The sequence below is a fragment of the Mastomys coucha genome, unplaced genomic scaffold (genome assembly GCF_008632895.1).
Source record: "Mastomys coucha isolate ucsf_1 unplaced genomic scaffold, UCSF_Mcou_1 pScaffold12, whole genome shotgun sequence".
NCBI lineage: Eukaryota > Metazoa > Chordata > Mammalia > Rodentia > Muridae > Mastomys > Mastomys coucha.
In genome coordinates, this window is record NW_022196894.1 from 56,868,761 (window position 1) to 56,882,161 (window position 13,401).

At 38.2% G+C, this 13,401-nt stretch overlaps 1 protein-coding gene across 1 annotated transcript in view; it reads left to right on the forward strand.

Moving 5' to 3' along the window:
* The window catches only part of Gabrr3 (gamma-aminobutyric acid type A receptor rho3 subunit), a 55,379-nt gene extending 48,794 nt beyond the window's left edge, over nucleotides 1-6,585 (forward strand). The window contains exon 9 of the mRNA XM_031364733.1: nucleotides 5,998-6,585. Within this exon, the coding sequence (XP_031220593.1) occupies nucleotides 5,998-6,297 (300 nt within the window). The 3' untranslated portion in view covers nucleotides 6,298-6,585. The remainder of the gene's footprint in view (nucleotides 1-5,997) is intronic.
* Nucleotides 6,586-13,401: the final 6,816 nt, after the last annotated feature.

Sequence of the window (13,401 nt, forward strand, 5' to 3'; positions counted from 1 at the left end):
TTGTTTTTGTTGTTTTTGTTTGTTTCTTTGTTTTTTGGAGGGGAAACTGGGAAAGGAGAAATTTACTTATAAAAAATGAAAATATCTAATAAAAAAAAAAGGATGCTGGACACTTTCTGAAGTGACTCCTTGACATTTATATTTCTTCTTTTGAGAACTCTCTTTACTGATATAGCCCTTTTAATTAAATTATTTGATTAATTAGGGTTTAAATTAATTAATTTGTTGTGGTTTGAATAGGTTTGCCTCCCCCCCATAGACTAATGTGTTTGAATGCTTGACCCTCAAGTAATGGCATTACTAGAAGATGGTGGCCTTGTTGGAGTAGGTGTGGCACTATCAGGGGAGACTTTGAGGTCTCCTAGGCTTAAGCACTGCCCACTGTAGAATTCTAGTGTCTTCCTGGCTGCCTGCTGGACAGTCTCCTTCTACTGTGTACGAACCAAGATACAGAATTCTCAGCTCCTTCTCCGTCACCATATCTGCCTGCACACTGTCATGCTTCCCATCATGATGATAAAGAACTAAATCTCTGAAACTGTAAGCCAGCCCCAATTAAATATTGTCCTGATTCCTTAACTGCCTTTGCCATGATGTCTCGTCATAGCCATGAAACCCTAACTAAAACCCTGTTTTCTTAGGGTTTTGCTTTGTTTTAATTTCTTTGTACATTCTAGAACAAACCCTCTGTTAGATGTCTAGATAGCAAAGACTGTCTTCTTTTTTGTGGGCTTCCTCTTTACTCCATCGACAGTTTCCTTTGCTGTAAAGAAGACTGAGGTTTCATGAGATCCTCCTTGTAGGCTATTGCATCACTTCCTGCAACACCAGAGTGCTCTCTAGAAATCCAAAACCTGTGACTTTACGTTCAAATGTACTCCCTATTGTTTTCCTTAAGCAGCCTCAGAAGATCAGTCCTTATTTTAGGTCCTTGATCCATTTGGAGTTGTTTTGTGTAGGGGAGGAGATACAGATCTAGTTTCATTCTTCTACATGTTGGTACCCAGGTTTCCCAGTACTGTTTCCTAAAAATGCTTTTCTCTGGTGTATATTTTTGATAACTTTGTCAAAGGCCAGGCAGCTGTGGTTGAGGCATTATATTTGGGTCCTCTATTATATTCCACTCACCTATGAGTCGTCTTTGGTTCCACTAGCATGGTATTTTTATTACTATGCCTCTATAGTATAACTTGAAATCAAATATGGTATTTCCTCCTATAATAGTCATTTTGCTTAGGATTGTTTTGGCTGTTTGATCTTTTGTGCTTTTATATAAATATTAAGGTTTTTTTTTCTATATCTATGAGAAATGACCCTGAAACTTAATTTGATTGTGGTTGTTTGAATAGGAATAGCTCCCATAGCATTATGCATTTGAATTTTTTGGCATTATTACGAAGTGTGGCCTTGTTGAAATAGGTATGACCTTGTTGGAGGAAGTGTGCCACTGTGGGGGTGAGCTCTGAGGTCTCCTGTGCTCAAGCCATGCCCAGTGTGGTACACAGCCCCCTTCTGCTGCCTATGGATCAAGATGAAGAACTTGTAGCACCTTCTCGAGATTCATGTCTGCCTGCTATCTTCATGTCTCCCACTATGAGGATGACAAACTAAATATATGAAACTGTAAGCCAGACCCAGTTAAATGTTTTCCTTTATAAGAGTTGCTATGGTCATAGTGTCTCTTCATAGCAATAAAACCCTAACTAAGACATTAACATTGCACTGAATCTGTAGATTGCCTTTAGCTAGAGCCCATTATTATAAGTAATATCCATATCTTATGAGCATGGGGCATCTTGTCCATCTTCTAATGTCATCTTCAATTCCTTTCTTCTAGATCTTGTTGTTTTAGTGGAATATTTAATGTGTCTCTATGATTTTCTTAATTTTGTCCTTTGATGCCTTCCTTTCATCTTTAGTTATATTCATCTGTGCCTTCTCTCCTTCTTTTGTTTAATTTGGCAAAGAGTTTGAAAATCTTGTTTATCTTTTCAGAATATCAGTTCTTTATTTCATTGATTCCTTCTATTAGTATATTTTATTTAATTCTGCCTTGTTGTTAGTTTTTACTATCTACCTACTGTTTCTTGACTTTATTTTTTTTTCTTGAATTTAAGGCTTTAAGGTTTATCATTAACGCTGGGCAGTGGTGGTGCACGCCTTTAATCCCAGCACTTGGGAGGCAGAGGCAGGCAGATTTCTGAGTTCCAGGCCAGCCTGGTCTACAGAGTGAGTTCCAGGACAGCCAGGGCTACACAGAGAAACCCTGACTTGAGGAGGCGGGGAGGTGCATCATTAAGTTAGTTCTTTTAAATCCTACTTATTTATGCCAGCACTTAGGGATAAATGTTACTCAGGACTGCCTTCATTGTAGCCTATAGATTTGGATATGTTGTAGTCATTTTCATTTGACTCTAGAATTTTTTAAATGTTCCTTATCAGTTTCTTTAGTGACTCATTTATAAATAGTGTGTTGTATAATTTCTCTGAGTTTATGTGCCTTCTGTATTTTATTTTGATGTTGATATTTAACTTTGTTCCCTTGTGATAAGCTAGAATGCAGGATTTTTCAAATTTTTTATATATTTGAGATTTGCTGTGGTAGCTATTTTTGGTTGTCAATTTGACTACGTCTGGAATTAACTAAAACCCAAGCATCTGGGTACAGCTGTGAGGGATTTTTTTTTTTCTTGATTAAATACGTCGTAGTGGTAAGGCCCACTTTTAATCCAGATCTTTTGAGGTGGGAAGATGTACCTTTAAGCTAGGCCACACATTCTGGCAGCAGTCTATATAAAAGACACATGAAAGAAGGAAACCTTTGTTGGCTCTCACACTCATTAGCAAGTTCATTTGTTCACTGGCATTAGAGCCTACTTCTGTGAGATTCTGATGTATACTGAGGACCAGCTCAGACATCCAGCCTCATGGGCTGAACAACTACTGGTTTCTTGAACCTTCTGTGGGTAGACAGCATTGTTGGATTAGCTGGATCATAGCCATTCTTATAAATTCCCTTCATATATACGTGTGTATATGTATACACATATATGTGAAGGGAATTTATAAATGTGTGAATACATATATATATATGTATATATAAGCATGCTGATAGCATATAGATGCTGATGATAGATAGATAGATAGATGATAGATAGACAGATAGATAGATAGATAGATAGATAGATAGATAGATAGATAGATAAAATCATGCTATAAATTCTATTTTTCTGGAGAATCCTAGCACACTAGCTTTATGATTTCATATGTGGTCTATTTTGAAGAAAGTTTCATAGGCTACAAAAATAATGTATGTTTCTTAGTGTTTCGGTAGAATGTGGTAGATATTTTCTAGGTATATTTGATTTACTGTTTCTTCTCACTATAATGTTTCTCTGTAGTTTTCTATTTTGGGTTTTGTCATATCTTAGTGGTCTATCTATTGGTGATAGTTATATATGGAAATTTCCCACTTTTATGATGCTAGGATTAATCTGAGGCTTTATAACAACTAGTAGCACTTTAAGCAATTTGATGCATCTGTGCTTCATGTGCATCATTTAGAATTCCAATATTCTGTTCATGGAGTGTTCCCTTACGGAAGATGATGTGCCTTTATCTCTTCTTACTAGCTTTGTTTTAAAGTTCTCTACCATCATGACCACATCTACCACCACCAACAACCCCACTGTACCAACATCAACCCCACTATCGTCACACACATACACATCTTAGCCAGCCACTAAGGCCAGAAACACCACAAATAATAATTTTTTAAAACTCTCCTTAGTCTTGAATTAAGCCCAGAAAGGAAATAGGAGGTTTTCCCTAATTCCAGATTCCAGAACCCAGTCTATAACAGTTAGCTCTGTTTCTAGATAAGAGATGGCTTAATTGAGAGCTTACCTGGGCTCTGGAGACAAAAATAAGACTATTTCTAAATCTGTTTCCATCAGTTACAAACCTGTAAAAACAGTAGCTTTTGACAAACTGTGGTTTATGAGCTTTGATCAATGACAGGGGTAACTAGATTATCAATATGGAGAGAGAAAATTATGCTCCTGTTCTGTAAAGATTAGTCTTCTTAAGCATGCTGATAGCATATATTCAGATAAAAAGTACCCAGAAGGTGAGATGACCCAATAGTATTCTGGGTAGGATAGAACCCACTGATGATACTGTAGCTTTTAAATACTTGAATTTGTGGTTAAATATTATTGGCTATCTGAGGCTAATCAGCCTTAAGTTCTTGCATATTTATTTTGTATATATTCAACTTATTACAGAATTTTCCTATTCTACAAAACATAGAAGGGTGATATAATTCAAAAGTGTGAGTCCCCACTGATTCATTAACTGACTGCACAGAATAGTTGCCATGTCTTCTTGATTCAGTAAAATAATATAGTTTTAAATTGCTATAACAAAATAGGCATTTTGAATCGATTTTACTCTGCAGCTTCCAATTTAAATTCTGAATAATTTTATCTAGAAAAGTCTCTCCATTTTTGTTCATTTTTCAACTTCCATATTGATCGAGAAGGATTTTATTTTCTCCAAAAGCAATTACTAATAGCTGCCTTCTAGACATTACTTGTTGCTAGTGAGAGCCACTGTCTCCCAATGTAAAACTCAAGAGAAAAAATCAGTACAGATTCAATCAGGCACAGTTGCTACAAAAATCACTAATAATATACTTCTTCAGAAAAATAAGCCAGTTTCTTTGTAGTTAATCTGGCTTTGTAAGCATCATTAAAAATGCTTCCTTCCTCTTCCTCTTCTTCCTCTTCTTCCTCTTCTTCCTCTTCTTCCTCTTCTTCCTCTTCTTCATCTTCCTCTTCTTCTTCTTCATCTTCTTCTTCTTCTTCTTCTTCTTCTTCTTCTTCTTCTTCTTCTTCTTCTTCTTCTTCTTCTTCTTCTCCTTCTCCTTCTCCTTCTCCTTCTCCTTCTCTTCCTCCTCCTCTTCCTCTTCCTCCTCTTCCTCCTCCTCTCTCTCCTCCTCCTCCTCCTCCTCCTCTTTCTCTCCTCCTCCTTCTCCTCCTCCTCCTTCTCTTCTCCTCCTCCTTCACCTCCTCCTCCTTCTCCTTCTCTCCTCCTCCTCCTCTCTTCCTCCTTCTTCTCTCCTCCTCCTTCACCTCCTCCTCCTCCTTCTCCTTCTCTCCTCCTCCTCTTCCTTCTCTCCTCCTCCTCCTCCTCCTCCTCCTTTTTCTCCTTCTTTTGGAGGTTAATTGTTTGTTGGTAAAAAAACAGTTTAGTTTTGCTTTAAAAAACAAATAAAACCCTTACAATAACTCTTCCCCAACTCAAGTGTAAGTAGAAAGTGACTTTCACTCTGGTTTGAGACCAGAAACTAAAACAAAAGACATAGGTCTGTGCATTATTATGTTCTCTCTACACAGAAAAAAAATGAGTTGGAAAATAAATCCAAGAAGCCTAAGTTGATCTGATAATTCGTACTCACTCAGGACTCCTAAGGCCATGGCAGACTGTTCCTGTTACTCAGAACAAAGAGGAGTTCAAGAATCTGGGACAACTGTTTATCAGTTCAAGACTAGATCAGAAATTATTGATATTATATTAGTATAGCATTTAATTGTATGATGCCTAAATAACTCATAGAATTAAATATAAACCACCTTGTAAATCAGGTTCTGTAAGACAATGTTTGTTGCTTATTATTATTATTATTATTATTATTATTATTATTTTGAGACAGTGTTTCTCTGTGTAGCCCTGGCTATCCTGGAACTCACTCTGTAGACCAGGCTGGCCTCGAACTCAGAAATCTGCCTGCCTCTGCCTCCCAAGTGCTGGGATTGCTGCTTATTATTAAAATGATTTTTAAGTCAGATGCCAGAAGCAAAACTAGAATTCTTTATAACAAGCAAGACAAGTTGAACATTGATGGAAACTGTTTAATTTCTGACTAACATTTTTCTATAGTTCCTATTTATAAAATTGCATTTGTGCCTTACTAAAGAAAAGTCTTTTTGACAGATATCTGGAATGTACAATATTGATGCAGTTCAAGCCATGGCCTTCGATGGTTGCTACCATGACAGTGAGACTGATGTGGACCAGACTTCCCTCTTTCTACACTCAGAAGAGGACTCCATGAGAACAAAGTTCACAGGAAGCCCCTGTGCAGATTCATCTCAAATAAAAAGAAAATCCCTGGGAGGAAACGTTGGTAGAATCATCCTGGAAAACAACCATGTCATTGATACCTACTCTAGAATTGTCTTCCCCATCGTTTATATAATATTTAATTTGTTTTACTGGGGTATTTACGTGTGAAGAGGACTTTTTTGTTTGCTGATGTTTTCCTTTCTTTGCAGTACTCAGGATGTTGCATGTGCTAGATAAGTATTTTACCATCCCCAGCCTGAAGAGGAATGTTTTATATAAACTTCCATTGGAGTCAGATGGTGTTATTTACCTCCTGGATATAACTTGGACAGTTAAACTGGGATAAAGCCAGCCATGTACCTTGGCCTCAAGATGTAAAAGATGACTGATTAACATTTATTGCAATGTTCAGAGTCTTGGGAAAATTTGGCTTTATAAATAAGCATAGCAGGCATGTATATTATAAGGGAAATTTTTCCATCAGGAATAAATATTTTGTAACTATTTCATCTTGACACACTTTTGTAAAAATGATCTTTTTAAACTAGGGAATAAAGCTGAACTATGGAAGTTATTCAAGAATAACTGATTTCTTAGTGTCTGCCAAATGACAAATAACATTGTCCTAAGGGAGAGCTTCCATATTGAAGTGGTCCCATCCACACACAATGGAGAGTCCTGTGAACAGCCCCTTCTTCTATTTCCAGTCACATTTCCTATATATTAAATTTCATATTTTATGGAGCCCAAAATGGAAAAAAATTAAACTTCACTCGGTCTTTATTCGTTAAATTCACCTCCTGTCATCCATAACAGTATTCAGGATTTTATAGATGAAGTATAGGTTTCAAAGCATCATTTATGTTTGTATTCATTACTTCTCTATAACTGTGAAATAAAACAATGGCCAAAGCAACTTTTAGAAGAAAGAGTTATTTGGTCCCACAGTTCCAGAGGGATAATTGCCTGAGATGGCAAAGAATCTTGACAGTAAGCAGCAGGCATGGTGGCAAGAATTCCACACTTCCTAAATTTCCCTCAGCAGTGCCACCAACTTGGCACCAAATGTTTAAATACATGAGCCTATGGGTGACACTCGCACTCAAACCACCACAGTGTTTGTGTAACCTTTCTTCATGATGGTCATCGGCTGCCTACATGTATCACGTACTCTAATAACTGCTATGTAGTAAAAGGAGAGAATGGAAAACTAGTTGAACAACCAATTTAGTGGTCATGGTAATGTAGTTATGTACACTGTACTGAAAGGGAAATGTCAAAGGAGGAAAAAGAACATCCAAGGGACCGGAAATTCTCACCATATAAACAACTGAGGAGTCTTTGGACATCACACCAAGTAAATAAACTCAATGCAAAGTATGTATCTCAGAGCAATTTTCATTGCAAGAAGCAAATCAGGTCAAGTGGGCATTACATAAATGTTGTTCAGTAGAAAACCCTCTGTTGTGCATTCATTTTTCAGATTGGCAGTGTACATGATTCAGTGTGGGATATTTTATTTAAAAGGTGCAATTTAGAACAAATCCTTTGGCAGGAAGTCAGAAAATGCCATCTTCTATATTTTGATTGCTAAAAATGAATTAAAAGGATATATTAAATAATGTAAGCAGTTCAATGTGCTGCCTTTTATTTTACCATACAAACAAAATGATTGGAATTATTCAAATCCAGTTAAAGAAACAAATAGCCTCTGCATGACTGACAGGAATACTGATTTTGCCTCTTATGAGCTGCATAGATTTCTAGAAAACTCTCTCCCTCCTAAGTACAAAAAACTAAAAAGATAATTCTTTCTATATTATGGCTTTTATGATATGCATACTAATTTTGAGACACATATACTTTCAAAAATTCTCAGAGATTGTATTTTTTTAGGATGCAGTCCAAAAGTGAGCTAATAATTATCTTAAACCTTTCCCATTTAACTGTAAAAGGACTACAATTTAAATTTTAATTGTGTATTTAATGACTGTTAAACTTGATTTACTAAGAATATTTTGTAAGGTTATATTCTGAAAATCTAGTATAGATTGATGCCCTAGATGGTTGAAGGTCTATAGCTATTAGTATAGTTATAGTTGGATTATATTTATGATTTTTAACAACTTCTACGTGTGAATTTGTTAAATTGAAAATAATTTAGAAACAGAAATGCCAGCACTGTTCCCAACGTCCAGTCCTCTGGCTCCCTGGAGATGGCTGTTTTTCACTTACCTTGAATTACAGCATTCACAATGCCTAATGCTTCCCCTGAGCATATTCATTTCACCATTTTAAATCAGAGGCGTCACTGGATACACTTGGCAATCTAGGCTAGGAGAATGGGCCTCTATCACACTCCACATATTCTCCACATTCTCTTGAGGACCATTAACGCACAACTATTGGCCAATCAAACGTAACTTTTGCTAATATCTAGGAACACAGGCAGTATATCTTCTGGTAATAAATGTCTACCACTTAGAAATCAAATCCGTTTACTGCACCAGGGAATTGTCAGACCATTCAGAATGAGCTGCAAGGATGTAAGACAGCATGCTTCTCATCACATCTGCCATTTGTGAAACAGAACTGTTCCCGTTAGCTTCATTGCTCTGAGGGAGAGACAAGATTTCTGGGTAGGTTCTTATTTCAAGGAAAATGAAAGCATAGTTATCTGGAAAATATATATGAAACAAAGAGCATAGACTAGTTACCTCATTTTGATTTTCACTTCATTTACTGATCACAATCCCGAACAGACTGCATGAGTGTTCTCCGAGGGATAAGCCTGGATAAAACCGGGGATTTCAGAACACAAGCTGCTTTGGAAGATATTTTTTAAAAGCCAGCCAGCTTGTAAACCACCTAAATATAGAAATGTGCAGGTTTTTAAACACTTCTTGAGGAAACCTATGAAAGAGTATTACATGAACTTAGCTTTATGGTTTCTGTTGTAATTAAAATGTATAGTTTCACTATTTAAAAAGATAATGGATGCCAATTGATTAAAAAAATATGGGCACCAAGAACGAGACATTTAATCTTTTAATTCGATTATTAGAAGTTTTCTTTTAATAGCATTTTGTGTGTGTGTGTTTTAGTCAGACTTATCTTGGATTTCTCCATGTTTTATTAACATAAAAGTTAGAATTTTTTTTTCTATTTTATTTAAAATAGACTCTTCTCTCCTACCATACATCCTGACCACAGTTTCCCCTCCCTTCCCCTAGCTTTCCTCAGTTTCCCCTCCCTTCTCCTAGCTTTCCTCAACCTCCTCTCTTCCCCAGATCCATCCCTCTTCCACCTCCCATCAGAAAAAGAGCAGGCCTCCACAAGAAAACCAAGCATGACAAAACAAAATACAATAAGGCAAGGCTCACTGAAGCTGGACAAGGCAACCTAATAGGAAGAAAAGAGTCCCAAGTTCAGGCAAAAGAGTCAGACATACCCACTCTACTGTTAGAAGTCTTACAAATACACCAAGCAAATAGCCACAACATATATCTAGAGGACCTGGTGCAGACTCATGCAGACCCCACACTTGCTGATTCAGTCTCTGAGAGCCCATATGTGCCCTGCTTCATATATTCAGTGGGCAGAATTCTTCTGGTGTCCTCCATTCCCTCTACCTCCCAGAATTCTTCCACTCTGTCTTCTGTGGGATTCTCTGAACCCCCAGGGGAGGGACCCAATGGGGATCTCCAATTTAAAATCTTTCTCAGGACCAATGGAGCTGAGGGGTTTGCAGCCCCTTAGGACTAACAACAATATGAACTAACTAGTACCCTCAGAGCTCCCAGGGTCTCAACCACCAACCAAAGACTGCACATGGAGGGGTCTGATTGTTTAGGCAGCATGTGTATAGTAGAGGATTGCAAATTCAATCATCAATAGGAGGAGAGGTCCTTGGCCCTGTGAAGGTTCTGTGCCCCAGTGTAGGGGAATGCCAGGGCCGGAAAGTGGGAGAGGGCGGGGTGGCAGGCATGGGGAGGTGGGAGGCAACAGGGGTTTGTTTTTGTTGTTTTTGTTTGTTTCTTTGTTTTTTGGAGGGGAAACTGGGAATGGAGAAATTTATATGTAAATAAAGAAAATATCTAAAAGAAAAAAAAAGAAATTAGAAAAAAATATACTTCTCTAATCCAAAAAAAAATAATAATAATAAATAAAATAAAATCTTTCTCCACATGTCTGTGGGTCTCTGCATCTGTTCCCATCTGCTTCATGAGGAATCCTCTCTGTTGACAACTGGACAAGGCACTCCAGATCCAAGGTCTCTGGACTATCCTGTTTCTGGTTCCAGGCCATCCAAGCCCTGTCTGACATAGACATCTTGTGGAGTGGAACTCAAGTTAAATGAATCATTGGTTGGCCACTCCTATAAGTTCTGGTCTACCATTCCCCCACGGACATCTTGCAGGGTGGACAGATTGTAGGTAAAAGGTTTTGTAGCTGGGTTGGCTTCACATTTTTCTTTTGGTAGCCTGCAGAATACCTTCCCATACCAAAGAGACTAGTACATAGGAGTAAAGCCTCCATGTAGACACTAGGTTGACCTCTCCACATTCAATGAGCTATGTGGAGCTTCTCCTCAGCAGTGGAGCCCCATTGCCAGTTGTTAAAGAACAACCTTCTGTCCTAGTACCAGCCTTGGTTGTTTAGGGGTCTGCATGGTACCTCTTGGCCAACAACTCAACTGAAAGTAACCCAGTCCCACCACTGGAAGACTTGCTTGGCTCCAACAGATGGCCTAGTGAGATTTTGTATCCTTCATTACTAAGAGGCCTCACTAGTCTCACACTTGTAGATTCCAGGAAGATTCCACTGCTGTTAGTTTCCATATCATCCATTCCCCCAAGTGCTCCCAATTCCAGACATCTCTCCTGCTACTTTCTCTTGCCATTCCACCCCCTACACACACACACACACACACACACACACACACACACACACACACCTGATCCCTCCTGTTCCCTTCTATTTTTATTTTCTAGGGGGATTCATGTCTTGTAGACTTCTCATCTTTACCCAACCTTTCTGAGTTATGGATTGTAGTTTGGTTATCATTTACTTAACAGCTAATATCCACTTCTAAGTGAATACATATTATATTTGTCTTTCTGGGTCTGGGTTACCTCATTCAGGATGATTTTTTTTTTCTAGTTGCATCCATTTTCCTGCAAATTGCATGATGTCAACTTTTAAACAGCTGAGTAATACTCTATTGTGTAAATGGCCACGATTTGTTTATCTATTCTTCTGTTGAGGGGCATCTAGGTTGTTTTCAGTTTCTGGCTATTGTGAGTAAAGCATAAGCATAGTTGAGCAAGTGTCCTTATGATAGGATGGAGCATGCTTTGGGTATATGCCCAGTAGTGGTGTAGCTGACTCTTGAATATCTATTCTCAATTATCTGAAGAACCACCATATTGATTTCCAAAGTGGTCAAAGTTTGCACTCTTACCAGCAATGAAGGAGAGTGCTCCCCTTGCTCCACATCCTTGCCAGCATGAGCTTTTCCTTGTGTTTTTGATCTTAGCCATTCTGACAGGTATAATATGGAATCTCAAAGTAGTTTTGATTTCTATTTCCCTGATGGCTAAGATCTTGAGCTTTTCTTTAAGTGTTTTTTCATCATTTGAGATTTCTCTGTTGAGAATTGCAGCACTAGGGTCCACCCTGAAAATTGGGTCCAGGGGAGCAGAAAGAGTGGAGAAAGAAAAGGAAGTATTCTAGCAGGCATGACCTATGGCTAAGCAGGAGGTACCTGCCTGAGTTAGGGACTAGGACACAGAGTCAAATCTGGGGAGGGAGGCAAAGAGTTGGTCTGTGGGATTCACAGGAGACGTCAGCAGGGAAAGGGAGGTTGCAGCTAGTGTTCTGCTTCAGAGACAGGGAGGAGCCTGGGGCCAGGTCTGGGGAAGCAGAGCATGTATATTTTTCACAAAAAGGGAAATTTTGTATGTACTTTTATTTACTACCTAAGCACTTAGAGTGAGTGCTGTTTATCTTATGCCTCCTCCTGTGTCTGTTGTGAGAGCTGACATGGGCCTTGAACTTGTGAAGATACCTCCTATTGAGGAATGTAATTTACTCTGTGCCGTTTGTAGTCAGATTTTCTTCTTTGATTTATAAATGACATTCTGTGCCTTTATTCCTGAAAACAAGAGAACATGGTGTGGTATAAAGTGCTTTACTGAATGAATGACTGCACTGTAGCCCTCCTAGTCTAGTTTTACACGCAATTCATCAGAATATTTTCTATTGTATATTTTTGTAACTGTAAAATATTTAGAGATGAAATCAGCTCTGGAAACAAATTAATTCCTACTAGTATTCAAATTTCAGCAAGAATTTCCTCTACAAGAATACTCTCCCTCCCCCCCCCTTTTTTTTTTTTTTTTTCATCTGGACCTGCCACATCAGCTTCCCCACCTGTCTGCCCAGATGTCTGGGTACACATTAGTATAAGAAGAAGCACTTCAAGTTCTAGGTAATTTTTATCCTAAGCAGAACTGCCTTTACCTCTTATATTATAAGTTGGAATGATATATAATGCCCACTTTAAAATAATTTCTATTTATTGAAGACCTGTTCCCTTCTATGACTCCTATTGCTGTTATAAGCTTTTACCATGTTAGTAAATGTACTGGCTGGTTTTGTGTGTCAACTTGACCCAAACTTGAATTATCACAGAGAAAGGAGCCTCCCTTGAGGAAGTGCCTACATGAGATCCAGCTGTAAGGCATTTTCTCAATTAGTGATCAAGGGTGGTGTCATCCCTGGGCTTGTAGTCCTGTGTTCTATAAGAAAGCAAGCTGAGCAAGCCAGGGGAAGCAAGCCAGTAAAGAACATCCCTCCATGGCCTCTGCATCAGCTCCTGCTTCCTGACCTGCTTGAGTTCCAGTCCTGACTTCCTTTGGTGATCAACAGCAAGATGAAAGTAAGCTGAATAAACCCTTTCCTCCCCAACTTGCTTCTTGGTCATGATGTTTTGTGCAGGAGTAGAAACCCTGACTAAGACAGTAAATGAGAGGGAAAAAAATGAGATTAAAATTTTGCATATGAGTTATCACAAAACCATGATTTGTGGCCACAATACATTATCTTGACTTTTGGAAGACTGGGTTAGTCTTCCTGAGGAAAGCCTATCATTTCTAACTGTGCTGTATATGATCCTATCATATCAGCATGGAGACGAGTGATAAACATAGCAATTCCTAACCTATAATTATTATTACATAAAACTCCAGTGAGATTATACAACTCCTT